Source organism: Apodemus sylvaticus, chromosome 18 (assembly GCF_947179515.1).
Source record: "Apodemus sylvaticus chromosome 18, mApoSyl1.1, whole genome shotgun sequence".
Taxonomy (NCBI): domain Eukaryota; kingdom Metazoa; phylum Chordata; class Mammalia; order Rodentia; family Muridae; genus Apodemus; species Apodemus sylvaticus.
Window position 1 is genome coordinate 19707180 of NC_067489.1, and position 16841 is coordinate 19724020.

General features: G+C 43.5%; 1 protein-coding gene across 2 annotated transcripts in view; it reads left to right on the plus strand.

Annotated features, from left to right (window-relative positions):
* Positions 1-7210: 7210 nt before the first annotated feature.
* Thsd1 (thrombospondin type 1 domain containing 1) overlaps positions 7211-16841 on the plus strand; it is a 30348-nt gene continuing 20717 nt past the window's right edge. The window contains exons 1-2 of one of the 2 annotated variants that reach the window (XM_052162580.1): positions 7211-7428; positions 15924-16066. In XM_052162580.1, coding sequence (XP_052018540.1) covers positions 16009-16066 — 58 coding nt within the window. In that variant the 5' untranslated portion in view covers positions 7211-7428; positions 15924-16008. The remainder of the gene's footprint in view (positions 7429-15923; positions 16067-16841) is intronic. The other variant, XM_052162581.1, reaches the window with a different exon arrangement.

Consider the following 16841-nt stretch of genomic DNA (forward strand, 5'->3'; position numbering starts at 1 on the left):
CAGAAGCACATTCCCATCATAGGCCAGCCACGTTCCTTTTTTCTGTGCCCTACATGTTAACCGTTGTGTAGAGAAGGCCCCTGACTGTAAGTATTACTGATAACAGAACCTGTCTAGTACCACCTCCCAACTGCTGGAGCTGTTGGTAGGTTGCCCGGCTTCGTGTATGTGTATGTATATATATATATATATCTCATAGTGACATTACCTCAAACTCAGGGAGCCTGTAGGACGGAAGTTGACCGCCTCTTGGAGGCTGAGGGGGGAAAGTGGAAAGGCAATGATAGTGTGGCCTTGGAGCCACAGGGAGGGAAGTGCAGACACAAGTCTGGGAGTCTGAGGACACTTTGTCTGGACGAGGTGGAGGCTACCGCAGGCACCCTGTAGAGAAGTACCAGTGTCCTCAGCAGCAAACCAGGGAGCCCCACCCCGACACCTTCCTAGAAAGTGACAGCCACTGTCCTCCAGTATCATGAGACGGCTGTGGCCAAGGCTGCTTCCTTAATGTGTCTCCCAGTCTGACACTGATTGTGGTGACATTAGGTCTCCCCTAATCACCTCATTATTTATCTCAGGGTTACTTGAGGTTTAATTCAGTGTTGGCTACCCAAATCTTCTCGGGATTGGGTAGACCAGTGTCAGTGTGTCTCGGCTCTCTATGGGATGCACGTAGTCTATCACATGGCCCTGATGTGATAGACATGCTCACCTTGTCAAACTAAGGTTCTTAAAATCCACACGTCACTGATATCTATCTTAGCCCTTGGATTGGCTGTGAGGTTGTTGGGTTGTAGGGGCTGCTGGATCTAGCTTAAGGACTCGGCTTCACCACAACAAACACACTACATACTACATTCAGTGTGACAGCAGGTTAACGAAAGTGGAGCAGTCTGATTTGTAGATGCGGATAAAAGATGAAGTGACATAAACATACTTTGAAAAAGTCACATTGATTTAAAACAAAAAGAAACACCTTTTGGGTTTGTTGTTGTTGTTTTTAAATCACGACTTCCAGACTTTGGTTTATCCTTCTGGCTTTTCTTTTCTTGCCCAGTGTGTCGCCTTGGTCCTTCACTGTGTTTAAATCCAAACCAATCCAGCCCTGGATGCACAAAAGTCCTGCTCTTGGTGCTCAGCACTGTAACTTTTGTTGTCCTGACTTAGCTCTTAGGAGCACGAGTATGTAAATGTATGATAACAAGCATGCAAATGTATGATGTGTATGCAAATATATGATAATGAGTGTGCAAATATATGATAATGATAGTTTAGTCACTGTCAAGAAAATTAACTTACATTGTATAACTGAAGGCTGTTTTCAGGGTTAGATGGTTCGTATTGACGTATATGTAGTAAAATTATTGTAAAATTTTAAACTGATTTTTCTTATCTTTTAAAACCTTCTGTAAAATACATGAAAGTGATAAATGTTTAGTCACATTAAGCCAATATGGGAATTTTTCTGTTTTATAATTAAGAATTGCTTATTGGTTTGTCTTTGAGATTTTATAATTTATTTATCTTTAAAAAAATGGGAAACGAGTTACGAGCTTTTTTATAACTCTTGATTCAGCTGGGCGGTGGTGACACACTCCTGTAATCCCAGCACTTGGGAGGCAGAGGCAGGCAGATTTCTGAGTTCGAGGCGAGCCTGGTCTACAGAGTGAGTTCCAGGACAGCCAGGGCTACACAGAGAAACCCTGTCTCGAAAAACCAAAACCAAAACCAAAACCAACCAAACAAAAAAACCTCTTGATTCAGACCTCACTGTGGACCAAATGTGTGTGTGTGTGTGTGTGTGTGTGTGTGTGTGTGTGTGTGTGTGTGTGTTACCTTACGTTCCTGGTCACTAGACAAAGCTGGCCAGGATGTGTGCTCATCATTCTCAGAGGCAACAATCTCTGCATCTTTATGTTGGTACAGTGGAATCACAGCTTGTTAGGTGACAAGGTTTTGAAAACTTTGCCTGAGGTCAAAATCAAGCATGCTCCGAAGGACTCGAAAGGACTTTTTCATTGCCAATAGAGTTGCTTCTATGGTCGTACAGCGTGAGTCCTGGGAAATGATATGTAGGTATGAATTTATTATGCATACAGTAAACACAGCCTATGATGGTGCGCATGCCAACAGTGGACATTTGACAGTACTTATACTGTTTAGATGTGTATAGTGCCCTTTTGGCCAATAGCTGTAGTTAGACTTACATAAATCTGTTGTCAGCCCTGTCCTTTAAGATAGACCCAAAAGGCAAACTTAACAAACATGGTTTTCCTGACTTGTTCATGGGGAATATCCCAGAGTCAGGACAAGGTTTGGCACACTGTAAGCATTCAACAAATATTTACTGAATAAATGATCTTGATATATATATATATATAATGTTTGTATGTATATATACATATATACACATACATGTGTACATATATACATTTAATGATAACTAAGCTATACTTTATCTTTCTCATTCTGTTTAGTTAAAGGCTTTATTCTTTATAATTCATTTTATAATTTTATGGAAGAAACTCCAAGAAGGTGACCTCATTAGAAAAACAGCCATGGAAGCAACTCTCAGTAAAGGTAGAGGTTGCAGGTATGTACTGTTATGCCTGGTTTCAGGAACCTTCTAATTTTTTTTTGTATTTTTTTTCTTATTTTTATTAGTTCTGTGAGAATTTCATACAGTGCATTTCCATCATATCCCCCTTCTCCTACTCCTCCCAGATCCAACCCCCTTTTCCCTTGCCTTCTCTCTCTCTTTAAAACCCATCAAGTATAGTTTCTGTGCCTCATATCCTCGTGGATGTACAGCCCTTCCTGAAGGGTGATTAACCCATCAGGGGCTGTGATCTTAAAGAAAACTGACTCTCCTCCCAGCAGCTATAGATTGACAGGGGTGGGGCCCGATGCCCAACTCCCATCCCCATGCAGAGGTCTGGACTGTCTTGAGCTTGTGCAGGTCTTGTGCATATGGTCTCAACTGATGTGAATCCGTATGTGCAACTGCCCTGCTATGTCCAGGAAATGTTATTTCCTTATATCCGTCCTCTGCCTCTGGCTCCTACAGTCTTTTAGAGCCTCCCCCCTTCTGCTATGACCCTGTAACCCTGGGAGGAGGAGATATGATGTAGATGTTACATTTAGGGCTAGGAATTCCACAGTCTCTTACTCTCTGCACCTTGAACAGTCATGGGTCTCTGTTAATTGCCATCTACTTCAAAAAGAACCTTCTCTGATGAGGGCTGAGAAATACAGTAATCTACCGGCATCATGATAAGTCATTAGGAGTTCTTTAATATTGTGCCCGCTTAGTAGAGTAATAGTAGTAGGTTCTCCCCTGGGGCCAATGACCTGTCTAGCTACAGGTTTTTGAGAGTGATAACAGCACCAGGTATGGGTTTGAACTTATAGAGCAGGCCTTAAATCTACACAGAAGGTGGTTGGTTACTCCCAAGACAGTTGAGCCACTACTGTGCCAGTGGACAGGCCTTGCCAGGCCTGCAATTCTTACAGCTCTCGGGGGTCACAGCTCAAGGAGACCGGTGATTCCTTTTCTCAGGTAGCATGCATAGAACATTCCAGCGTTATGGAAGTAGGGATGAAGCTTCCAAGTAAGCGTCAGCTTGATGCCTCCCTGTTCTGTGACTCAGGTGTGTGGCAAACACCACAGGATACCAAACAGAAAGCCGAGGCCTAGAATGGCTTACCTCTTTTGGAGTCATTGGCAGGCGAGGTCCCATAGATGCCCAAACATGTCCTGTTGCCAGTGATTGCTCCCTGGAGCCCACTGCATGGATGCCAGGCTCTGGAGCTTTGTAGAAGAACTTGATAGTGATAATCTCATCTCAAAAGGCAGAACTTGCCCAGTAAGCTGAAGAGGCAGGCCCCTGAAGGCTAGCTTGTTTCTGTTGTGTGCTGCTCTGTCCAGATTTCCATTCCTTACTGATGTACCCATGATAGTCTAAATCCTGCCCAACCTTGAACCATCCAACCTGCCATAGAAAAACCTGTTTCATATATATATGTGTGTGTGTGTGTGTATAATATATATACATGTATATATTATATATAATATATTTTTAAAGCTTGTAAAAGTTGCTGTCTTTCCTATATATTTGACTCTATTTTGTCTTGTTTTTTTTTAACTTTTGCTTTGAGACCATAAGAAAATACTGAATTTCTTTAAGTTTAAAGATTGCCAATTGTCACACCCCAGGCGGCTCGGGTCCCAGAACCCTGGGTAGGGGAGGAGAAGGAATGAGGAAAGGAGACACATGCACGGATAGCATGTCCTATGAAGCACACATGCTTAGATAACATGTCCCGTGAAGCACACATGTCCAGATAACATGTCCCATGAAGCACACATGCTCAGATAACATGTCCCGTGAAGCACACATGTCCAGATAACATGTCCTGTGAAGCTGAGATCAGCTGGAGCTCTGTGTCCACTGCCACCGTCACAACCCCAGAACCTCAGAATGTGTGTTAGCACAGGAGGAGGAGTTAGTCTCCAGTCTCATCTCTTAAAGTTCAGGAGGAGGAAGCTACAGCGGCCGGTCTTGCACACGCTGCTCAGTTATTCCCAAGTCCTCACATCCGGGCTCCCGTGGAAAGCGTCGTTGCCAGTCCTCCTGAGCCTGGCCCAGATGGGTAACAGCTTTGCCAGTTTATCAAGGCCGGTGGTTTGGAGTTGTTGACAGGCTGTGCTGTCAGAACACACATTCACCCACCGCCTCTCTCCTGCCAGTCATGTGGCCCTTGCTTTGACCCCTCACTGTCCAACATCATCAAACACACACAGCACACTTCTGATTGTTAAATTCACTAAGTGACTTTCTGGTTAACAGGTCCCTCCTTCCAGGAGGTTTCTCAACCAGCTCAGCCTGTCTGAGATCGGCCCTGCCTAACTCAAATGCTAAGGCATGAGCCATACCACAGCCTGAGAGGCACTCCTGAAAAGTCCGATTGCGCACACGTAAGATCCTGATTTCTCAAGCTGTTATTATAGTGTGAAAATTGGGTCATCTGTGTTCTCCCTTGTGCCCTGATGTGAAATCGTTATGATTTCCAGACCATTGCTTATTAAAATAAAGAACATTTGTATACAGGTGGTTGTTAAGTGTATAAATTTTATAGTTGCACAGGCCACCAGAATATTTGCTGACTCACAGAGAGTTCAGTGAGTAAGGGTTAGAGTCTTGGGCCTGCGTATGCTAGGTTAAGTGCTCTTCCACAGATCCATATTCCTAGCCAGAATTCAGTGGATGGTAAAAGCCAGTTTGAGTTCAGTACTGAGGTCATACCACTGTCTTTCAGGGAGCTTTTCCTTCCTCTTATGTTTTATTTCAGGAAAGATTTTTATCATGTTTGTCTCATTAAGACTGCAATACAGGGTCTTTGTTGCTGTTTTTATGGCCGTGATAAAACACCACAACCAAAAACAGTGTGGGAAGAAAAGGGCTTATTTCAGTATGGCCCATCACTGAGCTAAATCAGAGCAGGAACCTGGAGGCAGGAGCTGATGCGAAGGCCATGGAGGGGTGCTGCGTACTGACTTGCTCCCCCTGGCTTGGTCAGCCTGCTGTTTCACAGCACCTAGGAACATCAGTCCAGGGGTGGCCCCACCCACAATGGGCGGGGCCCTCCCCCATCAAGCACTAATTAAGAAAAACGAGCTACAGGCTTGCCTATAGTGTGATTTTTTTTTTTATGGAAGCATTTTTTTTTTTAAATTGAGGTTTCAGATAACGCTAGCTTGTGTGGAAGTGGCATAAAACTAGCCAGGAGAGTCGGTTTGTCATGAACTATAATTAACATAAAAATGATGGGGCGTTTCAATAAAGCGGCTATTTTTAAAATGCATGTAAGAGTTAAGTCTTACGACCAAAGAAAGATTTTTTTTGTGTGTGTGAGAGTGTAGTTGGGAAGGTTACTACAGAGCAAGCTGCTTTTCATGTTTCACTGAATCCCCACAAAACTTTAACTATCATAGACCCTTTATAGCCGAGAAAAGCTGGGATTGAGCAGCTAAGGGCTACCTGGGATCGTCAAACATGGCGCTGAGATTTTACCCGCTGAGCTCTCCACAGGCCCTTCCATTGAGCTTATTTTATTTTATTTTCAAAACCAATTGTCCCAGTAACTATTTGATACTCACATACCAGGCATGTATTTGAAAGGATTCCTACCTTGAGCTGATGAATGAATATCTGAGCAGATTTTTTTTTTTTTTTTTTGACAGAAGCGAGAACAGATGACAGCCGGGAGCTTCCTTGATCACTTGGCTAATCACTAGACAAACTTGACCTTTGATGACATCTAAGTGACTATACTGTCTTTTAAGATCAACTTTCTGCAAATGGCATATTTCAAAACTTGAGATGAAATTTTATGAGCAAACTATTAGCTCCCCCTCACCGACTTGCTAAGCAAGCGTTCTGCTGCTGATCGGTATTGCCTCACCCACCGTCTGCTTTCAGAAACAGGCTCTCGTGCATACAGCCCGGGCTGACCAGATGCGTGAAATCCTGTTTCCCCAGCTGCTGGGATTACAGGCACATGCGCCCAATCCACCTCTTCAATCTCCGGGTTTGGCACATGCGCAGTAAATCCACGCAGCCCAGTCTTCACAGGCTTCACTCCAGGGTTCCCTGGGACCTCTTGCCAGACGCCGTCCCTCTAAAGGCTGTGCTCTGATTTCTATTACTAAATTTGTCTGTTAAGTGGTTGTTATACGCAAAAGAAAGCCTCGTTGCACATCGCTGGATGACAAACACATGTTAAACTGTGTGAAACGTAGCCTCCCGATCCTTCAGAAAGAAAATTCTTGCAGAATAGACCTTTTAAAATGTTTGTTTTTAATATAATTAACCAAGTTTTGGTTCAGAGGAAGAGAACCTGCACTTTACCTGAAGTACATTCCTTTGAAACTCCAGTGACATTTGGGGGAGCACGTTTACAAATTACCCATGCCACCTTTTGGCTCTCCTCGTGACCCCCTTCAAAAGAAAATGGGGGAGAAGCAAAAGGTTTAAGGGCAAAGCTGCTGGCTTTCCCTTAAAGCGCTGAGTTTTTGCAGCGGGAGGTGGACTGTGGGTGTGCATACTGCCCCAGCAGCGACCACACCTCCTCGCAGGGCCTCTGGACCCAGCGTTTCCTGCAGGTTTCCTCTCTGGTGGCTGCAGGGCAAGCTAGGGGCTGGCAGGAAAGGAAGATGCGCTGCCCATGAGTGAGGGCGGGGCGGACCTCTTGCGCTTGACCCCCGCCCTCGGAGAGCCCGCCTCGGGGCGTGGTCCCAGGGAGCCTGGGAGGGTGCCCGAGCTCTGGACTCGGGCGTGCAGCTGCGGGACGGAAGATGCTCGGCCAGTCACCCCGTGCCCGCTGAGGTTCCCCTCTCATTTCCGCCGTGCCAGCCAGACCCGACCAGAGGTAAGGATCCGAGGGCGCAGGTGGCCCACGACCAGGGCAGGCACCTGGCGCGGGCGTGGCCGAATGAAGGGACTCACATAGGCAGGAGTTCAGGTTGGAACCTTTGGAAACTCAGCGTTGCGACATAACGTTTGTGGCTTTCCAAAAGTATCTTTCTGGGCTACTAACAATAAGCAATGACCTCAGTAACAAGTTTTATGCTGTCTGACTACCACTGGGCTGGGTTTGCACGCGCGAACTTGAAGCACCTTTGGAAAGTGAGTTGGTGGGAGAGCAGGACTTCGCGGGGGAAGCACCACCCACCCAGCCATCCTGATAGAGAAAGCTTGTGAACAAACGCAGCTCTGGAATCAGGATTTTCCTCCTAACAAACGTTATTCCTGGATATACACAGAAGCTTTGCTTGTAAAATCACTTTGTTTCTCCTTCTATTCTTTTAGTTTCCTCCTTTTATTCTTTAATAATGTCCTGTGAATATAAATTAATTTTCCTTTATTGGCGGCTATGAAACATTTTCTTAGCTACTTTATGAAAAACATCTTTTTAAGGGGAGGCGATGCTGTTAGCCGCTGAGAATAAACACACATTCTTTTCTCCATCTTCTTTCTCAGCTGGGACTTTTACAGTTTATCTGTAAACCTTTGTGTGATGCCTCTTAGCTCCGAAGATTCAAAGGCAAGGTCTCACACATACTAGGCACACCCTCTACCACCTAGCTAAACCCCAGGCCCTATACAAGTATTTCAAACATCTTGAAACTGTTCTCAAATTCTTATTTTCTTGAAAGGATTCTCACACCAAACATTCTACTCAGCAGTTACTCAGCAGGGAACAGGGGACATGGCAAAAAAAGTAATAATCAGGTAGCGCCCCCTCCCATTTTATAATTATCATAATGCAAGTCACGATGTTCAGGTAGACTGCGTTCTATAATTCCATCTCTGCTTGGCTCTAAGTACAGATCATCGCACAAGTCTGTGTTTAACCGCCCATCTTCATAAGCAAGAAAATGTAATCACAGAATCAGTTCTGAGAAAGAGTTTTAAGAAGAATATTATCTGGGAGAAGCAGGCCATCCGAGAAAGCTGAGCTCGCGTTTCCGGAGCTTGCTGCTCGGTGGGGTCTTATGATGTTGCCTAGGCTGGTCTCAGACTCCTAGGCTTAAGCCATACTCCTGCCTCAGACTTTTTTGGGGGGAAGGGAACTACAGATGCTGGGGCACCATGGGGTGCTTCCTCTGAGTCTTTCATCTGTAGTCTCAAAGCCATGTTCCTGATCCAAATTCGAAGTAATGATTAGATCAAATCCAGGATGAGTTTGACTGAAACAGAACTTTCTTCTTTGCTGTGCTGAGGAGGGAAGGGAGCCCAATCGCTGGCATAATTAAACTGCACCCCCACCCCTTCGTCTTCAGGAAGTGCAGAGTTTCCTTTGTTCTACTAGTTCTTACTGAACAAAAGCTAATAGAGACACACCAGTTTCCTTCCCACTCATGGTGGCTTGTTTCAAGCCGCCCGCTTAATTCTGTCTTCTGTCAGAGCCTGTGTTCGCAACATTATACGCGGGCAGAGATGCGCCTCAGTGGTAGAGCGCTTTCCTGGCCCAGAGGAGGCCACAAGGAAACTGTTATCTATGAATAACAAGGGACAGTAAGCATTAAGAAAACATATATTTGGTTACACTTACTAGAACAGTTGGCTAGATTTTAGTACGAAAAAGCTGCCCTTATGTGACCCAACGCTTATTCTGTAGTACCCTAGTATTTCTATCAAAGTACAGTGTCCCTTCCTATGATTCACCGTGAACCCCAGGCCAGTAAGGTCTTCCCTTGCCCACCTACGTGGTCCGGGACGATTACTGCATGAATCAGCCATCCCCTGATGCATATCAACTCCAAGCGTTGGAGGACTGACAGGGGAGGGTAATTTTTATTTGTCTGTTTTCTCCTTAGACTACCCAAACAAGAAAAGCAGAGTCAGATGGAGTTCACATTACATTGCAATACACCGAGTATCTGTTGTTTCAGGTTTTTCTCTTTTTTAAAAAAAAACTTAAAAACATTTTTTCTTTTATTGAATATAGATTTTTCCCCCTCAAACAATGAATTCTGATTACAGTTTCCTCTTCCCCCTACTCCTCCCAGTTCCTCCCCACCTCCCCTCCCACCCAGATCTACACCCTTTCTGTCCCTCATTCGAGAACAGGCAACCGAGGAATAATAATGAGATAAAATGCAGTAAGATAGAGCAAAAAACAAATCAGAATATGACGAAACAATCAAACAGGGAAAAGGGCCAAAAAAAAAGCACAAGAAACACATACAGACAAAGAGACACACACGTTCACATTCACAGGGATCCTCTCAAAACTCAAAACCAGAAGAAACACTATATATATATATATGTATATATATATATATATAATTTTATCATACCATATGTGTATGTATATGTGTGTGTATATATATATGTATATATATGCAAAGGGACTATAAGGTTAAAAATAAAAAGAGCCATGATTTAGCATAATGAAATAGAGAACCTCCAAAGATACCATTGAGTTCATTTTGTGTTGGCCATCTTCTGCTGGACATAGGGTCTTGCCCTTAAGTGTGTTTTGTTTCCCCGGTGAGACTCCCTTGGAGAAAACTAATTTTTCATTTGCAAGCAGCTATCAGTTGGAGATAGCTTCTGGGTTAGGGATGGGGACATGTGTCCACTTCTCCTCTCAGCTCTAGAACCCCATCCAGTACAGACCTGTGCAGGCCCTGTGCATGCCGCCTCCATCTCTGTGAGTTTACATGGGCACCATCCCTCTTGGGTCTAGAAGGCCTTGATTCCTTGATGTTCCTCATCCCCTCTGTCTTTATAGTCTCTCTGTCTCCTCAAACCAACAAAATCAAAAACAAAAATCAAAACAAACAAGCAAAAAATAAGTGATAAAAAATATCCAAAAACAAAACAAGAAGCGCACACAACCCATGGAGTTTGTTTTAAGAGCAAGGGTCAGTCCTAGAGTATGGCTGATATATCCAGTGACGCTCCATTGGAAAAACCTGATTTTCCTCCTCCCGGCAGGTAGTAATTGCTAATGGTGTCTTGGTTAGCGGCGAAACTTTGTGTCCACTTTGTCTGCCTTGGGCTTGTGCAGGTTTTGTGCCTTCACAGCCTCTGAGTTCACATGTGTGCAGACCCTGTTTGAAAGACACCGTTTCCTTGGAGCCTGGCACCACCTCTGGCTCTTACATTCTTTCTGCCTCTTCTACATAGATCCCTGAACCCTGAGGGGAGAGACTTTTTTTTTTTTTTTCAAAAGGAGCTCTGGCAAACTTTTATTAAAGGAAAACTTTCTTGTTTACTTCTTCCCAGTCCGAATCACCTGGGGCAGTGATAGGCGGTGTGCATACTCTGTAGTGTTTTCCACATGCTGGGCCAATGCAGTATTATTGCCACTGTAGTGACGGACACCAGTTTTAGCCAACACGGCATAGCACTCTATTTCAGATTTCCTCAAAGCTGGGCAGTTGTTGGTGAGGATAACCAACTTCGCTTTGCCCTGTCTGATCATCTTCAGGGTCTGTTGGTACCCGGTGTGTACTGTCCACTTTTCATAGCAAGCTGGAGCCTGGAGTTGATCCACTCCAGAGACTTTTTCTGGGCTTCTTCTTCTTCTTCTTCTTCTTCTTCTTCTTCTTCTTCTTCTTCTTCTTCTTCTTCTTCTTCTTCTTCTTCTTCTTCTTCTTCTTCTTCTTCTTCTTCTTCTTTAATAATTTTTTATTTTCAATATTCTTTGTTTACAATCAAAATTATTTTCCTTTTCCCGGAAGTTCCCTAAGCCCTCTTCCCTCCACCCATTCTCCTATCAACCCCCTCCTACTTCTCTGTCCTGGTACTCCCCTACAATGCTGGAACAAGCATTTTCAGGACCAGGGACCTCTCTTTCCTCCTTCTTGGGAGTCATTTGGTATGTGAATTATGTCTTGAGTATTCAGAGTTTCTGAGCTAATATCCACTTATCAGTGACTGTATTCCATATGTGTTCTTTTGTGATTGGGTTACCTCACTTAGGATGATATTTTCCAGATCCAACCATTTGCCTAAGAATTTCATGAATTCATTGTTTTTAATTGCTGAGTAGTATTCCATTGTGTATATACACCACATTTTCTGTATCCATTCCTCCATTGAGGGACATCTGGGTTCTTTCCAGCTTCTGGCTATTATAAATAAGGCTGCTATGAACATAGTGGAGCATGTATCCTTACTGCATGCCGGGGAATCTTCTGGGTATATATATGCCCGTTTTCTCGTCTTCTTTGTGGCCACCATCTTCCCATCTGCCTTAAGTGCAGGACAACCCCCAACCAAGATGGCAGGGGAGCAAGAAAGGCGAGGGGGGAGATTCAATATGACATCCACCTAAGGCTGAGTGCTTCAATGCCTCTCACTCTTCGCACACTGCCCAGTCGTGAGCCTCAGTCTTAATTCTCTGATGGGAGCCAGCAAATCACTGATCTTGGTCACAGCAATATTTCATCAGAAATAATTCTATTGCTAGATTTCTTCAGCAGAATAATAGGTTTTTCCTTAAGACTCATGACCTATCTAGTGTTAGATTCTTGGTCACTTTAGCAGTGTCACATACGTGTTCCATGTCATGGAGAGTCCTTAAATCTAGTCAAAAAGAGATTGGTCACCCCCATAATATTTATGCCAATGTTGTACCAGTATATACTGCAGGCAGGTCACAGATGAAGGTCAGAGGGTTTGTAGTTGGGAAATATTGATGACTGATGATTCTCCTCTAGTGGTGTGCACAGTACCATAAACTCTAGTCAGAAGAGGTGAAGCTTCTGGCCAGGCACCAACTTGAATTCTCCATGTTTGATGGCATATGTAAGTTGTGCCTTCAGCAATGAGGACTCACCAGCAGGTTATGGGGGGCATCCGATAGCCTTGATAATAGTCTGTGATGTTTGGGGGACTCCTTTGGCCACAGCTTAACAGAATGTAACCTGTCTTGGCATCAGAGGTTTTACTTGGTGGCAAAAGACAATTGGCCATTGTCTCCTGCATTAGAGGGTAACTCCATTTAAATCCTTTTCATATAGGTATATAAGGAAGCATCTGCAGTAGTAGGCTTCATACAACTTCTCAAAAGCTCTCTAGTATGAGTGGTCCCTCCCTGTATTCCTCTCTTTACCCTGTTCTCCCACCCCCCTGCACATTCAAAGCTCCTACCTTCCCCCTTTATCTCTTTATAATACTATATTCTGCTTTCGATTTCTTGGAAGATCGCCTCCTCCTTCTTAGTCCCTCACTAGCAACATAAGCTTGTGGCTATTCTAAGTGAAACACATAAATCTAAACCTTAGACGCTAACGTCCACATAAGAGAAAACATGCACTATTTGTCTTTTGGGGGTCCGGGTTACCTCACTGAGAATGATCAACTCCATCCATTTGCCTGCAAATTCCATTTTACTTAAAAGGTTAATACTATCCCATTGTGTAAATCTACCACATTTTCATTATCATTCATCCGTTGCTGGATTATGCAGACTGTTTCTAATCTCCGGCTATTAGGAATGAAAGCAGTAGTGAACACAGATAAACAAGTGCCCCGGAAATAAAGTGCAGAGTCCTGTCTTAGTTTAGGTGGCCGTTGCTCTGACGAATAACGGTCAGAAGCAAGCTGGACAAGAAAGGTCTTCTATGAGTTACGTTTCCACATCCGTAGATGACCAATGACTGAAGTCAGAGCAGGAGCTCAAACAGGGAGGAACCTGGAGGCAGGAGCTGCCGCAGAGGCCACTGGGAGTGCTGCTTACTGGCTTGCTTACCATGGCTCCACAGCCTGTTTTCTTGTAGGACTCAGAACTACCAGCCCAGGGATGACATCACTCACCGTGGGCGGGGCTCTCCCCCTTCAATCACTAATACCCTAAGGCTGGATTTTTATGGAGGCGTATCTTTTTCAACCAAGGTTCCCTCCTTTCAGGTGACTCTAGCTTGTATCAGGTTGACATAAACCTAGCCAGCACAAGTCCTGGGGGTCTATGCTCAAGAGGGTGTAGCTAGATCCTGTGTTGATCAATTTTCAGCTTTTTGAGGAACTTCCACCCTGGTTTCCATAGTGATCTTCCCAGTCCACACTCCCGCTGGTCGTCAGTCAGTGAGCGTTTCCCTTCCCCTGCACCCTCTCCAGTACGTGCTGCCATTTGTTATATTGGTCTTGGCCACTCAGATGGAGCCAATCAAAGCAGTTTTAATTTTCATTCTTTGATGGCTTGGGATGTTGAACATTTTTAAAAGCGTTTTTGAGCCATGTGTATTTCATTTTTAGAGAACTTCCTGTTTCGTCCTATACCCCATTTTTAATTGCTTTGTTTGTTTTCTTGATCAGTTTCTTGAATTCCTGGAATATTCTAGATACTAGCCATCTGTAAGATGTAGAATGTGTAAACATTTCTCCATAGTCTATAGTCTGCTGCTTGGTTCGAATGATGGTATACAGAAGCTTTTTGGTCATTTATTAACTGTTGGTCTTCTGACATTTGACAAAAATTACACACTGTTAAAAGAAAAAGACAGCACCTTCAACAAACGGTGCTGGTCAAACTGGGTGACTGCATATATAAGAATGCAACTATTTCCACATCTATCATCTGCACAAAGCTCAACTTCAAATGCAGTGAAGACCTCAACATAAGGCCAGAAACCCTAGATCTGATGGAAGCAGAAGGAGGGTGACAGTCTTGAACTTGTTGGCACAGGAAAGGATTTCTGAGCAGGGCACTGATAGCATAGGCACTACAACCAACAATGAACAGGACCTCAAAGCTGAAAAGCCTTGGTAAGGACACTGTCTTAGTCAGGGCTTTATTGCTGTGAACAGACACCATGATCAAGGCAACTCTTATAAGGACAACATTTAATTGAAGCTGACTTACAGGTTCAGAGGCTTAGTCCATTATCATCAAGGCAGGAGCATGGCAGCATCCAGGCAGGTGTGGTACAGGAGGAACTGAGAGTTCTACATCTTCATCTGAAGGCTACTAGAAGACTGGTTTCCAGGAAGCTAGGATGAGGATCTTCAAGCTTCTGTATACCATCATTCAAACCAAGCAGCAGACTATAGAATGTAGAGAAATGTTTACCCATTCTACATCCACAGTAATACACTTACTCCAACAAGGCCACACCTTCTAATAGTGCCACTCCCTGGCCCAAGCATATACAAACCATCAGTGACACCATCCTTTGAGCAAGGCAGCAGCCTACAGAACAGGAAAACATCTTTACCTGTTATACATCTATAGAGAGTCAGTATCTAGGATATATAAAGAACTTAAAAAAAAAAAACAAATGATCACATGGAATGCAATCTCTGATAAGTGGATATTAATTAGCCCAGAAGCTATGAATACCCAAGGCACAAATTCCTTAACAAATGACTCCCATGAAGAAGTATGGAGAGGTTCCTGAACCTGGAAAGGATTGATCTAGCATTGGAGAGGAATATAAGGACAGAGAAAAAGGAGAGAGGTGATTGGAGAATGGGTGGAGAGAAGAAGGTTTAATGGGACATATGGGGAGGGGGGATCTGGGAAAGGGGAAATCATTTGGAATGTAAACACAGAATATAGAAAATAAAAAAAATTTAAAAAATTTAAAAAATTTAAAAAAAAACAAATGATAAAATAACTAAGTTAAAAAAAAAAAAAAAAGAGGCACTGAACCAACCATGAATTTCTTAAAAGGTGAAATGCAGTGGCCAAAAAATACTTTTTAGCCATTAGGTTCCTCAGGAAACTGGGAACTGATCAACCCCATGATCCAGGGCATAGCCAAAGGAGTCTGCCTTATTAGACACTTCCTCAGCCATGTTCACTGATGTTCTAGTCACAATAGGCAGAAATTGGAAGCAATCTCGATCTCCATCCACTTCTGAGTGGACAATGAAATCACGGTACATTTAAACAATCGAGGACTTGTTAAATATGTTTTGAAAAATGGAATATCTGTTAAAAATCCATAATTATGACATTCCCAGGTAAATGGATGAACCTAGAAAAAAAAAATCATCCCGAGTGAGGTAGTCCAGACCCGAAAAGACAAATATTATATGTTTTCTGTTATATGGCACTGATAGGTTGGAAGCCTTTGGAATGTGCAACAATCTCACTAGCCACAGTGGCTAGGTGCTTCCACCTTTAATCCTACTTCTCTAGTTTTTCCTTTATCTCTGCAGAAATATCTTCTACTTCTTCTTTCTGGGGAGAGTGGGGTAAAAGGGGAAGGGACAGTGAAGTGTTATGGATACCTTATACTATAGAAGCTCCTGAAAATATAAACATATATAAAGAAGAATAAAAATCACTCAACCAAAGCCATCTATCCAGTCCCTGGCTTTGTGGCTTTGTGAACAGATGCCATTTGTCTTTTTTTCTGGTTGTATGAATCAGATTCTTCAATTTTAAGTTTCTAATTTCAGGTGCTTTGGGAAAAAAAAAAGACCTACAATTTTAATGTGAGAAAGGACATGAGGAGTCTACAGGCCTGGGATCTTCCAGATCAGAATGAAACCCATGTTGAAAGACTTTTCAAATCTCTTGCTGGTGGTGCTCTGTGACTATGGTGAGTATGGTGGAGAACACATTGGTATCCATGGGAACCAAAGGCACTGTGGGTGGTGACCCTGCTTGGGAGAGGTGGAGTGGATCAATTGAACTCTTTCAAAGCCACAGCCTTGGTGCCCTGGCCTCTCTGGAAGTACTGTACCCTGGGGATTTTTGCCTAATTGATTCAAATTTCAATTTAAATGTATTTTCAACTTATTAAAAAACTCACTACTATGAAGCAAACGAAAGCAAACATATTACACTTTGGTTTCCCTCCCTTGCTTTTCTCTAGAGACAGAGTCTTGCCCTGGAACCCTGGCTGGCCTGTAATGTGCAGCTTATATTTCCTGATATTGGGTTAAAGGTGTATACACCATCATGCCTGGCAAAAAGAAAAAGACATTTCCATAATTTTTTACCCTTTCTTTGTTTTTATTAGATATTTTCTTTATTTACATTTCAGATGATATCCCCTTTCTGGTTTCTCCTCCCAAAAAACCCTATCCCATCCCCCCTTTCCCCTGCTTACCAAGTCACCCACTCCTGCTTCCCTGTCCTGGTATTCCCCTATACTGGGGCATCAAGCCTTCTCAGGGCCAAGGGCCTCTCCTCCCTTTGATGTCCTACCCCTTTCAAATTTAAATTAAAATGACTTTAGTGGGGCTGGAGAAATGATTCAGCAGTTAATAGCAAATACCAGAATATGTGCTAGGTGTCTCAAAACCTCCTGTAATTCCAGCCCCAGGGGAATGCAATGTGTTTGGCCTCTCTAGGCACCTACATACATACAT